At 45.1% G+C, this 17,483-nt stretch overlaps 1 protein-coding gene across 4 annotated transcripts in view; it reads right to left on the reverse strand.

Moving 5' to 3' along the window:
- Positions 1 to 3,223: 3,223 nt before the first annotated feature.
- The window catches only part of EPHA1 (EPH receptor A1), a 37,801-nt gene continuing 23,541 nt past the window's right edge, over positions 3,224 to 17,483 (reverse strand). For all 4 annotated transcript variants that reach the window (XM_072879443.1, XM_072879435.1, XM_072879424.1 and 1 more), the window contains 13 exons: positions 16,805 to 17,137; positions 15,443 to 15,567; positions 15,180 to 15,339; positions 12,514 to 12,610; positions 11,657 to 11,712; positions 11,258 to 11,380; positions 10,973 to 11,158; positions 10,466 to 10,527; positions 9,867 to 10,076; positions 6,468 to 6,617; positions 5,581 to 5,774; positions 5,109 to 5,264; positions 3,224 to 4,238 (listed from right to left, as the gene is read on the reverse strand). In XM_072879443.1, coding sequence (XP_072735544.1) covers positions 4,160 to 4,238; positions 5,109 to 5,264; positions 5,581 to 5,774; positions 6,468 to 6,617; positions 9,867 to 10,076; positions 10,466 to 10,527; positions 10,973 to 11,158; positions 11,258 to 11,380; positions 11,657 to 11,712; positions 12,514 to 12,610; positions 15,180 to 15,339; positions 15,443 to 15,567; positions 16,805 to 17,137 — 1,931 coding nt within the window. In that variant the 3' untranslated portion in view covers positions 3,224 to 4,159. The remainder of the gene's footprint in view (positions 4,239 to 5,108; positions 5,265 to 5,580; positions 5,775 to 6,467; positions 6,618 to 9,866; positions 10,077 to 10,465; positions 10,528 to 10,972; positions 11,159 to 11,257; positions 11,381 to 11,656; positions 11,713 to 12,513; positions 12,611 to 15,179; positions 15,340 to 15,442; positions 15,568 to 16,804; positions 17,138 to 17,483) is intronic.

Consider the following 17,483-nt stretch of genomic DNA (forward strand, 5'->3'; position numbering starts at 1 on the left):
CTGAGAAAGTGTTTGTGCTTTGATGTTTATGGTTTTAAGCATGGTACTGTCTTGGTCACTGCAGGTGAAACTCCTCTTTTTGGTAAGCATCAATGCTTCTACACTTCAAAGCCATGAAACCTACTCTTGTTCTCTTGCCAGTTTTGGGGAAATCTTCAGTGACTCCTTGCAAATTGATCTAGTAAATGCATTGAAGTTTCTTATAGGATGAGCAAAGAAGAAACAAATCGTACATTTGTTTTCTTTTCTTATCTGAGTTCTTGCTGGTTTTGTAGGCATTGTTTTGAGTGATTGTTTCTAGACTATGTGATTAAAAGCTCATGCCCACAACCACCAAGGAGCACAGAGGAGAGAAACAATGACAGGGGCAGGCAGGGGGGAGAAAAGCACTCTAATCTAATCTAGCTCCTCCCAGAGATACCAGAGGACTATAGCCCTGGTGTCTGGCTATGAAACCTGTCCAACGGAGTCAATGGGAAGGGCTGTCTGGATCCCTTTGCAGATTAAGGGGAGGTTAGTCCCTCTGAGGGGCATGGGGTGCAGGGGAAGAGCATTTGGGGACTACAACACTTGTTATGGGATGTGTAGGGGCAGGATCAAAGGCAGGAAAAGGGAGTGATCAAGGGGAGGAAAGCAGCATGGGAAAACTGGGCAGGGGGGGAAGGGCACAGAAGGGGCTGGCTGCATGTACACAGTACACTTGTCTGGCTGTGTCCTGTATGTCATCAGTGCAGTCTGTCCTGTCTTCTTACTAAACTCTTTTTTATTTATTTATTTTCCTGTGTGAAGGGACTCTGTTCAGTGCACTGGAAATACCTAAGTGCATGCATATTGTGTGGGTGTGTATGTCCATGTGTAATCACTAGCAAAAATCAAGTCAGAATAGCTGGTGAGTGAGTAGGGTAAGAGACTTGAGAGCCATGAATTGGCATGGCTGTGAGTTTGGCCAGATGCTGGAACAACCAGTCATGACAGTCAGCTGCTAGAGCTCCCAAGAGGTCCAAGCCAGCTACTCTCAGGTCTGGAAGTCAGCTACTGTTAAGCCTGGACCAGCTACCACAGAACAGTTTGCATCTGTGTGTGAGGTGACTGGGAGATCAGGGAATCCTGGAGCCAGCTGCTGGGTAGAGCCAATGTCTGAGGCTGTTTACTGGAGTGCTCCTGTGTGTGTGTGCATGCACATGAGGAGTCTGAGTGTCCACCACTGGCATGGGGCTGCAGGCCTCAAGGACTCGTATGTCCTGGTGCCAGCAACTTCTCAGGTGCCAGCAACTTCTCAGCAACTGCTCAGGTGCCAGCAGCTTCCAGATCATGGAGCTAGCTACTGGATAGCTGGTCCTAGACACTAGAGGGATCCATAGTATGTATGTATATATTTCTTGCTAACAGGTTCATCCTGATCAGCCAGAGAGGGGAATAGGATTAGGCTGTTTGTGCTGTGCTTGCATGACTGCTGTGTTTTCTGCCTCAGGCCAGTCATGTACAGTGTGTGTACATATATATATGCACATATTATATACATGTATATTTTGTGTGCGTGAATGCCTATTGGGGATACATGCTCAGGCTTGCTACTGGCTGTACCGAGGACATGGAACTGAGCAGCCTCTTCTCTATCAGGCCAGCTGATTCAGCAGCTCCTCACAGTTGAAGTTGGAAAGGACCTCCCTGCTTGGAGCAGGGTCAACCAGAGCAGGTGGCTCAGGAACGTACCCCATCAGTTTTTTAATACCTCCAAGGATGAGAATTCCCTGGGTAACCTGTTCCAGTGTTTAACAACTCTCACAGTTAAGTTTTTTTCTTACCTTCAAATGGAATTTATTCTATTTTGATGTGTTCCCACAGCTGCTTCTCCTTTCACTGGATACCACTGAGGAGAGTCTGGCTCCCTCTTCTTCACTCCCTCCCATCAGGTATTTATACACAATGATAAGAGCCACCCAAACCTTCTCATCTCAAGGCTGAACAGTCCCAGCTCTCTCAGCCTCTTCCTCATATGTCAGATGCTCTAATCCCTTCAAAATCATAGTGGCCTTTCACTGATCTTGCTCCAGTAAGTCCATGTCCTTCTTTGTACTGGGGAGCCCAAAATTGGACACAATGCTCCAGATGTCTGACCAATGCTGAACAGAGGGGAAGAATCGCCTCCCTCCCGCTACTGGTGATGCATTTGCTAACGCAGCCCAGATACTGTTGGCCTCCTTTGCTACAAGGGCACATTACTGGCTCAAGTGCAACTTGCCGTTCACTATGACCTGCGAGTCCTTTCCTGCGAAGCTACTTTTCAGCCAGTCAGCACCCAGCATGTACTGGTGCATGGGGCTATTCCTCCCCAGTTGCAGGGCTCTGCATTTCCCTTTGTTCAACTTCATGAGTCTCCTCTCTTCCCATTTCTCCCATCTATTAAGGTCCCTCTGAATGGCAGCACAACTACCTGATGTATCAACTACTCCCAATTTTCTATCATCTGCAAGGATAGGCTAACGTTTACATATGCATGACACAAGCTCATGATCTTGTGTCAGCCTCATCAGGGCTTATCTTCTAGCCTGAATATCTGCCATGTAGCAACTTTATTTATTATCTATACTTCATGTTAAAGACACCTATTACTAAGATTGAACTTAGTGATATACTAAAAAGACTCACAGTAACAGCTTATCTTGTCAGCTGTACCTCTTACTATAGTTGCAGTGACTTGCGTTCCTGAGGTACACGTATACTATGGTTCCTTGTGTATACTCTGCTGCTTAGAAACCAGCCTTCTTGCTTTAAGCTGCAGTTCTGTAGATCTCTGCTTCTTAACCCTTCTGTCATTTATGGTTAAACAAGACCTTCCCAGGAGCAAGAGTGTTAATTTATAGCCTTAAGAATTTGGAGCATTTACAATTATGGAAACACTGATAGCTATGTACAGCAAGTAACTGATTGCTGAATGGCTAGCACTCACCTTCTTCAGCAACCTAGACTTAGCTCAAGCGCTGAAAAATAAATCTTGAGGTGACTACTCTGAAGTGACCAGACACATATGTATCCTTATTGATTTAATATGGAATGCAACTGCATCTCCATATTAAATCTGCAGTTAAATGGACAAAGAACATTGGCCAAAACAACTAAACATGGATGTAAGGACCCTGCTGGAACTTATAATATATCTGCTAAAGTAAAGGTCCCAATCGTATTTGAAATAAGCCAAAGAACTCCAACACAGCCTGCTCTGCCACAGGTTTATTTACAAAATATTATTTACAGTCTATAACTGTCTTGAGCTCTGATAAATAATATTTCCTCCACAGAGAAGGAATAAGACAGACCACCTACACATTTTTCTGTTACAAATACCGTATCCAGCCAAACAAGACTATTCTCCCTTTTAAAAAGGGGCAGAGAAAAAAACCTAAAGGGTTTTCTTCCATGGCACAAGTAAAGGTATTAAGCAGGTTGGAGAGATGTAAATCTCCCTGCTGAAGTGTGCATGTGCACAACAGCAACATGCTGAGGTTACAGCAGGGTGTGCTGCTGCTCCCAACTTCTCCTCCAAAGAAAGAAGTACACCATGAGTTGGCATTTAAGCCAAGAACAGCTGAATTAAAAAAATATATCCCTTACCAGCAGCCTTGTGAAAGACTGAATAGTTTGTTCCTGTTGTGAAATAAGGAAGACAGAAGGCTGCTGAAGTGAGAAGGGATGTATGCCAGGGAGTGAATGGGCCCAATCTCTACATGTCTGTGTCCTTGTGTGTGTTCCCTGAATGTCCCAGTCTATCTGAACTCTCATCTCCAATCTTAAAACATTATCCACCGCCCCCAACCCACTTTGTATGTATCCTTATGTTTCATGTGATATACTGAGGGTCTGAAACTCCAGTACGTGGATTACAGCGATTACTTAGTGCTGCACAGAACGGCCTACAGAAGACAGGGCTGACAACAGTTTCTAAGACCAGTGCTCTGAAATGTACTGATGGCTGCTGTAGAGCTAAAGCAAGGGGGAACAGAAATGAGAGCAGGTGGTGTTGCCTCATGAGCCTTTTCAGTTCTGGTTGTTTTGCTTCGCTTGTCCCAGTCACTCATTTGGAAGCAATTGCCATAGGAATGATTCCAAGTGATATCTGGTAAGAATGGGCATTTAGCAAGCTTAAGAGAACAACGACCGATCACTCCTTAAAGCCTTGGATGCTACACAGGATCCTCTTCTGGTGGCCTGGAAGTGACACTCCCATCTGTTTCAAGTCCCTGAAGGAAATTGGAAAAGAAAAAATGAATTGCTGTTCTTGTTCCTTGGGGACTGGGATGTGGGTAAGGGCAGAAACAGTTACCAAGCATTAGTTCAGAAAGCTTCCTTTCCCTCAGTGCCTCCTACTACACCTACCTTTTCTCTAGAGGGAAGAAACTTCTAGATGTTCCTGCCCTTCCCTGGCTACCGCTGCCCACCCAGTCAGCTGGCTTTTCCCACTTTGTGACTAGGCACGTGCTCCAATTAAATCAGGACTGTGTCCACGTCAGTTTGTGATACGGGCCATGTATCAACCCTTTAGCACGTCTGTCCCTCCACTATGCCTGCTCATTTGTTTTATGTAACTGCCCTTGTTGGAGCTGGCAATACGTCCCCGACCCTACAACAGAACATGTCTGTGTTAGTAAAACCTCTGACCCGAGTCCTTCTAAGGAGCCCAGACGGACTTTGCTCTATGATAGAACAGTGCCTGGCTGATGTGGGAGGAATATCACTAGCCCATCTGGAGTTCAAGGCAAGAATATTCTCTTATGAAGTCCTACAAGGGTGGGGAGATGGTCAGGTTAGAGAACTGCCTGCCATCTATTGTTTCCCCTTTCTGTTTGTGTCTGATGTGAGTTCAGAGCAGCTCAGGCCCCTGAAGAGCCTCAAGCATGGACAGTTAGGGAATTAGTCTCACAGTTTGGGCTGATCCCAATTTTTCTGGGCTGATAGGGCAAGATGCCAGTCCACTTCCATTCAGCTACGTAGAGAAGGATGGAGAGAAGCCTTCCAAGTAAATATGAGCGCCTGTTCAGATAGCACAGGGACAGACACAGCTATTTGTAGCACAGCCAGGGGTGCCTTGTGGGATCTTAGCCTGCCCTTACTCAGCAGTGAGCTCCAGAATGGACTCCATGGTGTCGAGGCCAGCAGTGCGAAAGTTGGAGATGTAGCGCTTCATGCGAATGGATTCCAGCCACTCAGGGATGGATCGATAGGGGATCCCATCAGATCCACTGCAGCTGGGGAGCCGGAGTGTTACCCTAAAGACAGATAAAACCCTCATTAGCCAGGCAACTACCTTGAATGTCCAGTACTATGAGATAGTAGCTAAAGGGCAAGCACCCTCTGCCAGAGCTAGGCCAACTTATCTGCTCTCTGCACAGTGAGATAAGACTACCCAGGCCAATGGATATGCCCTCTGTCACCATGAGAGAGAGATGATTACTATCTTCTGCACAGAGTACTCAAGGTGCCTCTTGCCAGCCTTCATTGCTAGCACTACCTCTCCTCCTGCTGGAGACAGGGAGGTGAAAATCTCCCAGTTAACCTCTCCTCCTCCAATGACAGCCTGCTCACCTGGGATCAAAGTCTGCAACAGGCCGGAGGAGCTGGGGACTTGAGATGAAATGTTGCAGCTGTGCCTGGATTTCCTGAAAATGAGGCCTCCTCATCCGATCATGTGACCAACAGCTCTTCATGAGCTCATAGAGGATAGATGGGCAGTCCACAGGTGGGGGGAGCCGGCACCCATCCTCTAAGCTTTTCATCACCTGCACAGAGGAGAGAAATCTGGCCAAGAGCAGAGAATGCAAAAGAGGACCCAGAGACCTCTGTGGGGCTGGGAGCAGGCAGTTCACCATTTTGCACAGTGTGCAGTCAGGGAGGGGTTGAAGCAGATTACATCTGTATAAAGTAGGGTTTGGGCAGCACAGCAAAGGATCGGGACACCTAAGGGGTGTCAAAAAGTGAAGTGGCATATGCAGGCACTCTCAATCCTTTACTAGCCTAGCTCCCATTTGCCATTCAGGGCACGTGTTCATGAGAAGTGAGGACCAAATGACCCTGGTACAGGCCCAGTGAGAAAAGGGGAACCAGACTCTGAGGAATAATTTCAACAGCATGTGCTAACCTCACAGATGTGCTGAACCTAGAATGAGTACCAGACCAGACATAATACTCCAGAGCCAGAGGAAGGAACAACAGAAAACATCTCCAGACCCAAAGGCCATGGCTGATTTAACCAGTCTTTAATTCGGCTCATTGCTGTTGACACCCAAACATGGTTCAGAGGCCCAAACGCTTACTGCCCTTGACTTGGTTGCATTGATTTTTAGCAAGGAGGGAGACACAGTAGTTATGCATTCAAAAGAACGTCAAGACCGCAGGCCAAAGGAGCTCTACAAAAGCTGGGCCTACATGCCTTGTTTATTTTTTAAAATCAGCACTTGAGCTCAGTGTGTTACCTCTTGATTGGTCATGTTCCCATATGGCTTGTCACCAAATGACAGCACCTCCCACATGACAATTCCAAAGCTCCAGACATCACTGGCTGAGGTGAAAATCCGATGAGCAATGGCCTCTGGGGCTGTCCATCGGATGGGAATCTTACCACCCTGTGAAAGAACAGAGACATAGCGTATCCAGCGTGTATCATTGAGTTGTATTTCTCCAGTTCTTTTATACAAGGAGCTTACAAAGTGGTTCAAAGACTGGGCCCACTTCACTTGAAGTGATGTGTAACCACCCCTGGGGAAATTTCTCAAAACGACAGGAACATTCTTGGAAACTGAATGAGTTTAAGCCCATTGTTCAGTTGAATGCTACACAAAACCACTGCTGTGGGAGTAAGAGCCTGACACCAGTCACAGCCCTACTTTGAATGACACCAGACATTAGAATCACTGGAACTTTCATTGAAAGGGACCTGCAGATGTCTCTAGTCCAAACCCCTGATCACAGCAGGGCTATCTTCAAAGCTAGATTTAGTTAATTGAGTCCAAAAGATCAGACCTCTTATTTTGCTTCTCATTGCAAAACCACAATCCCTCTGAATCTCTTAGCAAACAAAATCAACACGGACTCCAGACAGAAAAGCACCACCTCCTGAATCATCCACACTGTGACTTTGTCCTGGTTTCAGCTGAGATTGAGTTAATTTTCTTTAGAGTGGCTGGTATGGGGCTATGTTTTGGATTTGTGCTGAAAACAGTGTTGATAATACAGAGATGTTTTAGTTGTTGCTGCACTAGCCAAGGACTTTTCAGCTTCCCATGCTCTGCCAGGTGCAGAAGAAGCTGGGAGGGGACACAGCCAGGATAGTTGATCCAAACTGCCCAAAGGGCTATTCCATACCACATGACGTCATGCTCAGTATATAAAGCTGGGGAAGAAGAAGGAAGGGGGGGACATTTGGAGTGATGGCGTTTGTCTTCCCAAGTAACCATTACGCATGATGGAGCCCTGCTTTCCTGGAGATGGCTGAACACCTGCCTGCCCATGGGAAGTAGTGAAGGAATTCCTTGCTTTGCTTTGCTTGCGTGCGCGGCTTTTGCTTTCCCTATTAAACTGTCTTTATCTCAACCCTCGAGTTTTCTTACTTTTGCTCTTCCGATTCTCTCCCCCATCCCACCAGGGGGGAGTGAGCGAGCGGCTGCGTGGTGCTTAGTTGCTGGCTGGGGCTAAACCACGACAGTCCTTTTTGGTGCCCAACGTGGGGCTCTAAGGGTTTGAGATAATGACGGATTTGATTGGAATGTGCTAGATAAAATTTATAGCTGTTATTGCTGTTAAGCTATTAATCGGCAGGCTTCTGTGCTTGCCATAGGGCTTGCCTGCCTTACTGTATGTTAGAGTCTAGGGCTTGGTAGTGGCTGCTTTTTGCTTTCACTGCTTGCCGTGCTGCTGTACTGCTGATCATCTTACTCTGCTGTGCCTGGGAACATTTTGATAACAGCAATAGCCTTGCGCCTGGGCTGGCAGATGGCCAGGACATCACTGCTGTTTCTGTGCTGCTGTACTGGACAGGCTGGAACTCCGGTGTGAACTCGAGTCAAAGGGACTGTGACCTGTGGATGAATCCACGTGGGAGCAGGACACCCCAGAGCGTCTGTGCCCATGGATTAGTCCATGCCAGAGCAGGTATATCTTGAAACGTCTGTGGCCATGGTTATGTCTGTGCCACAGCAGGTATCCCTCTGAAGGGATTGTGGCCCAAGGATAAGTCCACGCTGGATAAGGTGCACCTCGAAGCATCTGTGGCTGTGGATGAAGTCCATGCTGCAGCAGGTACACCTCGAAGCATCTGTGGCTGTGGATAAAGTCCATGCTGCAGCAGGTACACCTCGAAGCATCTGTGGCTGTGGATGAAGTCCATGCTGCAGCAGGTACACCTTGAACCATCTGTGGCTGTGCATAAGGCCATGTTGGAGCAAGTTTACTTCTGAAGGTACTACATTCTGTGGATAAGTCCAAGCTGGAGCAGGGGCAAGGGGAGGACTTCATTGCAATGTTAAACCTGATGGTCTGTCCAAAGGGACCAGAGGTGGAGATTGTAATGGAAATACCTTTAAATTGTTGTATCCCGGGATTTGAGTTGCATGTTGTGGGAATTACTATAGCAGGAACCCCTTGTTGCTAGCCAGGCTAGGAGCAAGGGGAGGAGTTCATTGCAATGTTAAACCCTATATCCTGGTCCAAAGGGACCAGGGGTGGAGATTGTAATGGATATACCTTTAAATTGTTGTAACCCATGATTTGAGTTGCATGTTATAGGAATTACTACAGCCGGAACCACCTGAACCAATGGAGGAGAAGCCTTACAAGAAGCAGTGCAAGTGCAGCAGTGACCTGACCTGAGCTGGCTTTGGTGCCCAACAACTCCAAGCAACACACCACCTCTCCTGTCCTGAGTAACAACCATAAGAGATGAAGCCCAAAGTCATGGACTAAATGAACTCAGTGGACATTTTGTGGACATTTTACAAATATTTTGTAGGGGTGGTCCATAGACTAAGGGAATGATATGTGTGTATTATATCAAAGGATGGGAAGGGTGACGGTGGGTAATGAGAATGTATTGGATAGTGTGAGACCTGAGCATGACGTAAATGGTATGGAATAAGGGGTGGATACTGTCCTGGTTTCAGCTGAGATTGAGTTAATTTTCTTTAGAGTGGCTGGTATGGGGCTATGTTTTGGATTTGTGCTGAAAACAGTGTTGATAATACAGAGATGTTTTAGTTGTTGCTGCACTAGCCAAGGACTTTTCAGCTTCCCATGCTCTGCCAGGTGCAGAAGAAGCTGGGAGGGGACACAGCCAGGATAGTTGATCCAAACTGCCCAAAGGGCTATTCCATACCACATGACGTCATGCTCAGTATATAAAGCTGGGGAAGAAGAAGGAAGGGGGGGACATTTGGAGTGATGGCGTTTGTCTTCCCAAGTAACCATTACGCATGATGGAGCCCTGCTTTCCTGGAGATGGCTGAACACCTGCCTGCCCATGGGAAGTAGTGAAGGAATTCCTTGCTTTGCTTTGCTTGCGTGCACGGCTTTTGCTTTCCCTATTAAACTGTCTTTATCTCAACCCTCGAGTTTTCTTACTTTTGCTCTTCCGATTCTCTCCCCCATCCCACCAGGGGGGAGTGAGCGAGCGGCTGCGTGGTGCTTAGTTGCTGGCTGGGGCTAAACCACGACAGACTTGCAGTTTTATTATGGGTTTTCCTCAGAGATTTTCCATCCAAATCTTCCCCTGGCCTGGTGTTTCCTATTGTGAAGAAATTCTGCCATTCTTATCTGGCAGAATCCAAATCCCCCTGAGACTACAGTTCATTTACAAGACTGAGAGATTGTTTTTGCATTACCTTGGTTTCATAGGTTCCCTCTGCATCGTTCTCCAATATTCGGGAGAGACCGAAGTCAGACACCTTGCATTGAAGACTGCGTGTTACAAGGATGTTGCGAGCGGCCAGATCCCGGTGCACATAGTTGTGTTCTGAAAGGTAGGTCATGCCAGAGGCTATTCCCTGCAGCATGCTCACAAGCTGTACAGGGCTAAATTTTTCCTCATTCTCCTGCATGGAAGAAGAAGTGAGAGAAGATCCTGGTCAAGTGACATCAATCTGCTTGGTTTCTAGTGACTGGCCTTATCAACTTGCAAAAGTGGGCACTGATGAACAAGCAAAAAGGCAATGCTGCAGCCCAAAGGACCCAACAGGTTCTCACTAAGGGACTGGTGGTGGTCTCCAGAGTCACCATTAGGCACCTGCACTTCAACTACCAAAGACAGCACTCTTGACACTGAGCAAACTGGACGGCATCAAGCTTCAACTGCTGAGACTGGAAATGTTAGTGACCAGAAAGTAAGTGGATGTCTGGGTCTTATTTCTAGTCTTCTTTTAGGGTCCTAAATCCAGGTCAAGTGCAAGTTCCAGCAGTACGCAAGCCTACTGGAGTCTCTCACCCGGAGGAAGGTATCCAGTGCTCCATTCTCCATATACTCAGTGATGATCATCATTGGCCTCCCTTGAGGAAGAAAAGAAGGTGTCAGACTTTTTGCAATTCTCCTACTCCTGCCTTTCAATGCTCTCCACATTGCCCCAACTCAGAGAACCGTATCCAACCCCAGCCAACATCCCCACTGCACTGGCATAGCTGTCTGACCCTTCTCCTTAGGCATCCCCCAATGATTTTGTATTCCTCCTTGTGTCACACATATAACCTTACAGCATCCCTTACACTATCCCAACTTCTCATCCACTCACCGAACCAAGAAGAACTCTCCTAACACTGCCTCATGACTATTGGAAATCCATACCTCTCCTCCCTTCCTCATTCTCTACCATAGGCTAACATGACAATGCCTGTCTTCTCCCAGCACAGCCTCTCTGACAGCATCCTCTCTAAGAAAGGCCTGAGAAATGTGCCAGTTTCTGCTCTCATTCCAGGACTCTCTCCCACACACTCTTACTTTTGGTGACAACTCCTTCCAGACGCACAATGTTTGGGTGATTGAATTGCCCCATAATTGTTGCCTCGCGCAGGAAGTTCCACCACTGTGAGTCTGAATATGTCGGCTTCAGGGTCTTGATGGCAACCACGATACGTTCTTTCCCCGGGAGCCGCAGGGACCCACGATAGACCTCCCCAAACTCCCCTGAGGACAACCAGAGGCAAAAGGTCACAGATGAACTCAGGAATAGGCAGCAAAATAATAGTGTGGGGGAACTGAAAGATGGGGAGAGCAGCAACTCACCCTCTCCAATTACATTCTCCATAGTGACACAAGAGACATCCAGTTCCTTAGTGAATTCCAGCACCCCTCTGCTGGGATCATCATACGGTTGCAGGTCTACATAGGGCTTCAACCAGACTTTCTCTATGGTAAAGGGAAACAAAAGAGCAAATTAACCCATCAACTCTTTGGACAAGCTTTGTAGGGCAAAGCTACAGAAGCAGAGGGGAATCCATAGGATTCTGACAATGGCAGTAAACAAATCTACCAAACATACATTGAAGACTAGAGCTGTTATGGGAAGAGGCAAATTATATCAGAATATCCATGCCAGTGTCTGGTTTGAAACTACTGTTTCTTTTCATTCCTTCCAGCCCATTCTAGGTTTCTCCCTGGTTCTACTACCCCTTTGAAGCTCACCTCGATCAAAGCCTGAAGTATTGTAATCTGGCCGTGCTTGTCTCCGATGAGCCTGCCTGGAACATAAGAAGCAGTCATGAAAATAAAATGGTCAGCAGATAGCGAAGAATAAAGCAAGACTTCCAGGGTGTCTGCCCTAGTTGGTCAGGGACAGAGTTCAAGGTAGTGCAAAGCAAATAGGAACCAGACACTGCACCTACTTGGTAGAGCACAGCTAGCAAGAAAATGTGATGCTTCATTTACATTTAGAAATGGAGCTTTGTTTTCATGCAGGTAGTTTTGTTCATCCTTCTGCTTGCTGAATTACAGATTAATTTCTATTTATTTTATGTTTTCTGTACACTTTCAGTACAATACCTGATCTTCTTAAAACAAAACAATAGCAGCCTTATAGACATTTAGAAAGGAAGTAGAATTTTGTATCTGGGTAGAGGACCACTAAAGTAATGGTATATGGAAAATGGTTTGAAATGACTGGATACATGTATTGCCCACTTAATTGATCAGCAGCTATAGAAATGACTGTACCATAACAATATTTTTATTCATCTGTCATGATAACAGTATGATAGTGCTGGATTATAACAAAACTGAGAAATCACCATATTTTCCTTTGTCCTCAGCAGCAAGCCCTACCTTACAGACATATCAATTCCTCCAGTCCTGCTAATTGAAATTACTTACTGAGACTCATTCCATCTTGCTGCAGCATACCAGTCTTGCTCTTTCTTCTCTTAACTAACCTCTACCTATCCAATATCCTGTGAGAAATCAGGGCCTCCCTCCCTTTCTCAAGCTCCCGTAGCTCAGCTATTTTTACATCTAAACCTTTTTCAATACCAAAAATCCACACTTACTTTCGCCGAAAGATGAGAAGTCCCAGTAGCAGCCCAGTAAATAGTAGAACTCCGAAGATAATAGAGACTATGACTCCACCAGACAGAGCTCCCATGTCTGCAGAAACAAAGAGAAAGGCCATGTAATTTAAAAGACCAAGAACTGTTTGTCTGGAATGTAGCAACCAGCTTCTACCAGCCAATGGTATTAGGTAAGCTATGGCCATTTGTCTTCCAGGCAGGAGAGCCACCGGATTTGAGTCCTGTCGTATTCTTATTTATGTGCATGGAGCACCTTCTGGTGGGTATCTGGTTGACTTTTATCTACAGTCTTGGTCTTCTAGTTGAGTAATTTATCCCTATGCCCAGTTTCCCACATAAATTCCATGACACTTTCAAAAACGAAGAACAGCTGTTCTTTCCCTCCCACTCCTCTCTGACTACTCTTTCAGATCAGACCCTTCTTCCTGCTCAGTAGCTGATTTAGACTATGGAACAGCAAACACATGATTTTCCCCGGCAGTCTAATTTGACTCTCTTCTTGTTTATGAAATTAATTTCCCCCTCCCATTCCATCAACATCTGGGGTTGGTCCTTTGCCTAATTACCCTGACACTAAGGTAATTAGGCAAAGTCCTACGGAGAAGCCACTGTCTGCTTAGGACTTTTGAAACAAGCAGGTACTGACTTACGAACTTGCAGTCTAACATCATATTCCTGCGTTCTCAAAACTAAGCGTCAGGTGGTTTCATTTTGTGATTGGATATCATTCAGATAGCATTCACATAACACAGGTTGTCTTATTCCATTTAGATTCTCAAGCTAAAGCCATCCATTTCCATACAGTATATTTGACTTCATCAGAGGAAATGCTAAATGACTTCTGTTGGTGAAGTATGTGTTTTTAAACCTTATTTCCCGTAACTTAAAAAACTATTTTTAAAAATTAAAAGCACATGAATGAAAAATATTAATATCCATATCTAATAAGAATCTACACTTTTTAATATTTTCCCTAAAGAGATTCAGGAAAACATCCAGAAGAAAGAAAATTCCTAAAGAAATTGTTTCAATAAATGAGCAGATTTTAAAGTAAGGAACAGCTTGTGTGACACAGACAACTGTGTCTGGAAGTGTTTCCTAACATGCAGCCCAATGGTCAGCATCCGTAAAGCCTAATTAACACTTGTTATTCTTGCTCAATTTGATGCTGACTCATCCCACTAAAATTAGTAAAAATCACCAGCTTAGTTAAGCAGAAATCAAGAGGCAGAGCTAATGTTCTTTCTTGTTAAAATCAAAAAGGCAAGATTTGGAAGGTGAAATAATATCTTTTATTAATAAAATGGACAAGCTTTTAGGTACATAGCACTTCTGCAGGAAACTAAGGGATCTAAATTCTCAAGTTCAGATTAAAAAAAAAAGCCTCTCCCTGCAAAGTTTGTTCCACCAATATCCCTAGACCATTACAGCTAAACAATGCTTCTGGTATTATCAAAGAATAACTCACACCAAATGAAACTGTGCTGGCACTTCTTTTTAATCCCTTCCATACTCAAAATACCTTTGTCTTGGCATGATGAGGTGATCAACTTTTATTTTAAAAAAAAGCATTATCTTGATGAAAAGTATTTTCTAACATGTCCTTTTATAATCAGAACCACCTCAGGTACATTGTTAACTTACATATTTTCCACAGAACCTTTGTGGTACGGTATTCTATTGGTTAAAGATCATTGGTTAAAGTCGCACTGCGACTTCATGAAAATTTTACCAAAAGCTCCTGGTGCAAAAAAAAGCCCAATCTTTAAATAATATTCCAATCATGATATCACAACTCCTTATCAGCTTTTAAACAGTTAACTTAACTATCTAGTTACATTAAGCCTTTGCTTTCTTCCATGTCCTTATTTCATTACAATAAAACTAGCCTTTCAAAGGCATCATTTCAACAGATATATTTCTAAAATTATCCATAGGGTCAATAGGACAATCTGTGAATGTGTGGAATGAAGAGAGAGCAAACTCCATTATAGACCTTTTTTTATAAAGGGGAAGTCTCTGGGTAGCCCAGGGAAAGAGGAGGTTGGACGTGAGGTTGTATGAGATGTTCTTTGACATAGGAGAAAGGTCTTCCTTGTGGCCTCAATAGCTTGGCCTTCTACACTTTGTGCTTTAGTGGAAAACTTTCAGTGGCACATACCATCTTTTTGGGTAGAGTTACATTCAGGGGCTGTTACATACAGTGGAAATGATAAAGCTGGAAAAAATTAGTGGTGAGGTCCTTTGAGTTCTCCTTTTCACTAGTAACTTTCACACAAAAGGAGGCATATGGTAATCATTTTGCTAATATTCAAACTTAGAAACATTAGCCAGAATCAAAATGTCTTTCAGGAGAACTAAATGAAGAGCTGGTAAGTAATTTGCCAGTACAACACACAAACCTGACACTGATATTTCTGAATGGGAAACTACAAGTGGATTTTATATGACAGCAAGGAAACAGGATAAATGTCTCCTTGTTCTACATTTTTACAAAGCAACAGGCTTAGCCCTGGTAACAAGAAACTCAGGAGTGTGGTGTCTGTACCTTACAGCTAGCAGAAGAGATACGTGTACCATGTGAATATACAATCTGATGGCGAAGTGAGTTTCTCCCAAATGAGATACCAGTGGTTGTCCTTTACCTGGTGGAAGGGTGCGGAATTCCTGCTCTGGGGAGTAGGGCCCAGGCCCGAGGGGTGTGATGGATCTCACACGAAGCAGGTAGGCTGTGTCTGGCTGCAGGTCTGTCAGCGTGACATTTGGCTCAAGAAGGTGCTTCACTGTGTAACGTGCCTCCTCTCCCTGCAGAAATCAAACAGGGTCAAGTAACAAATACACATTGAACAAAGAGGACACTTCCACCCCTTTGGGTGAAAGGCAGAAGAACAAATAAGGCAGGCCTCACCTTCTCAAAGAACATGACCTCATACTCCACTGAGGTCTGGCTGCGCTGCCGTGGGGCAAGCCAAGAAACAGAAAGACTACTGTCATCTCTTTGTGTCAGAATAAACTGGGATACTGTCACTGGAGCTGCAGGGGAGAGAACAGAGAACATCAGGAAGAAATACAAACATAATGCAAACTAGGCCATCTCTCCATCAGAAGCTCTCTTTCCTTCTCTGGTCATACCATGCAACTGGAATTGACTCTCATTGCCACTGGCCCTCCCTCATCTTTCTCTTCTGTGGTGAAAGGGAAATTAGGTCTCTGGTTGTAATTAATTGCTTTCCATGAATAGTATGCTTCTACCCCAACAATGGAAGCATAACTTTGGCCCTCAAAATAAAATCAGTGTTCCAAGAAATTACATTTAATCCAGCACTGCACTGAAACTGTTTAATCTGAAATAGAAATGTTAGGATTTTATGCTCTTACAGCAGCAGTAACACAACTATCCTATGTGATTTATGAATGCAGCTCCATTTCATAAGGGTACAGTGAAATTCAATGCTCAAAATCTCTCAGCTAACTGCAAATGCATGCTGTTCATGAATAATAAGATAATTCTCAACAGTCTGCAAGGACTGAAGAGTCAAGCCTGGTTCTCTCCTTGTCCTTCATCGCCAGGAAGTGATGAGGCAAGCCACAAGTAGCTCTGCTTTTCCAGCTCAGAGTTGTGCTGCCCCCGCATAGCGCCAGGGAGAAAAGTTGTATTTTGTCACTAAATCAGAACCTGGGGAAAGCACCAAGGGCTGCTGAGCACTGTGATGTCACTTTTCTATAATCACATTTCACAGCGCTCTGGAAAGTATTCACAGGACAGCCAAACTAGCCAACTTGAAGCTAAACTACAGAAATGTGTCAAGAACTTGCATGTTTTGAACATCCTCGTTTCTCCATGCTTTCAAAGCTTTTTTTTTTTTTCAGTTACAGCAGGGTTTCTGTTATGTTTAGTCAGATTTTTTGCAATATCTGAGTCATGGGAAATATTTCATGCCACAGTCCCTGTTCTTCCTGTCACACAAGCAACAGTACTTAGGCTGGACTACACTAGTGTATGACAGCGAGGGCTTTATCCTCCTCACCTCTGTTAAATCCTTGCTGGATTCATAGCTCTTGGTGGGTAATGATTACTGCTGCTTTGACTTGCAAGGAATATGACTGATGGACTTTACATGCCAGAGGCAGAGGTACCTTAGACTCCTTATCATACCATACCAATACACGTGGCAGACAGGAGGAGAAGATGGAGAAAGCCTAAACATTCACAGAGATTCCTCTTCCTTTTCCTGATTAGCAGGAAGAACTTCTCTCTGCTTCTGCTAACCTGCATGTCCAACTGCGACCCAGAGAGCTGGAGCAGTTCTCTGTGGAGCAGGTCCCATTCCTGAGACACCATTACGGGCTTCCACAGCAAATGTGTAGTTGGTGTAAGCTTCTAGGCCATCCACGTCCACAGCAGGTTTAGTGAGACCAGAAGCACTGGGGGAGAATACCACACCAGCCTCACACGGCTCACATGACAGGAAATGACAGCGCTGACAGAAGACTGTGTAAGTCAGGTCCTTTCGCCCACCGTGGTCGCTGGGTGGCTGCCACCACAGACTCAGCTGCGTGCCAATAAGGGAGAAGGTGACATTGCGGGGAGCTGAGGGGGGGCCTACAAGAAGCATGAAAGAAAGTATTAGATCCAGCTGTTAATACCCAAAGTATTGTGGCAGTTTCCCATCTGCTGATGCATTTCGAATGGAGCCCTCCGCCCCCCAGCCTCTCCCTCTCTGATCTCTCATCCCCATTTCCCAATGCTTTGTTTCCTCCCATCTCCTTGTTCATAGAATCGCAGAATGATTTGGGTTGGAAGGGACCTTTAAAGATCATTTAGTCCAACCGCCCTGCCATGGGCAGGGACATCTTTCACTAGATCAGGTTGCTCAAAGCCCCATCCAACCTGACCTTGAACACTACCAAACACGGGGCATCCACAACTTCTCTAGGCAACCTGCTCC

Source organism: Ciconia boyciana, chromosome 1, assembly GCF_034638445.1.
Source record: "Ciconia boyciana chromosome 1, ASM3463844v1, whole genome shotgun sequence".
Taxonomy (NCBI): Eukaryota; Metazoa; Chordata; class Aves; order Ciconiiformes; family Ciconiidae; genus Ciconia; species Ciconia boyciana.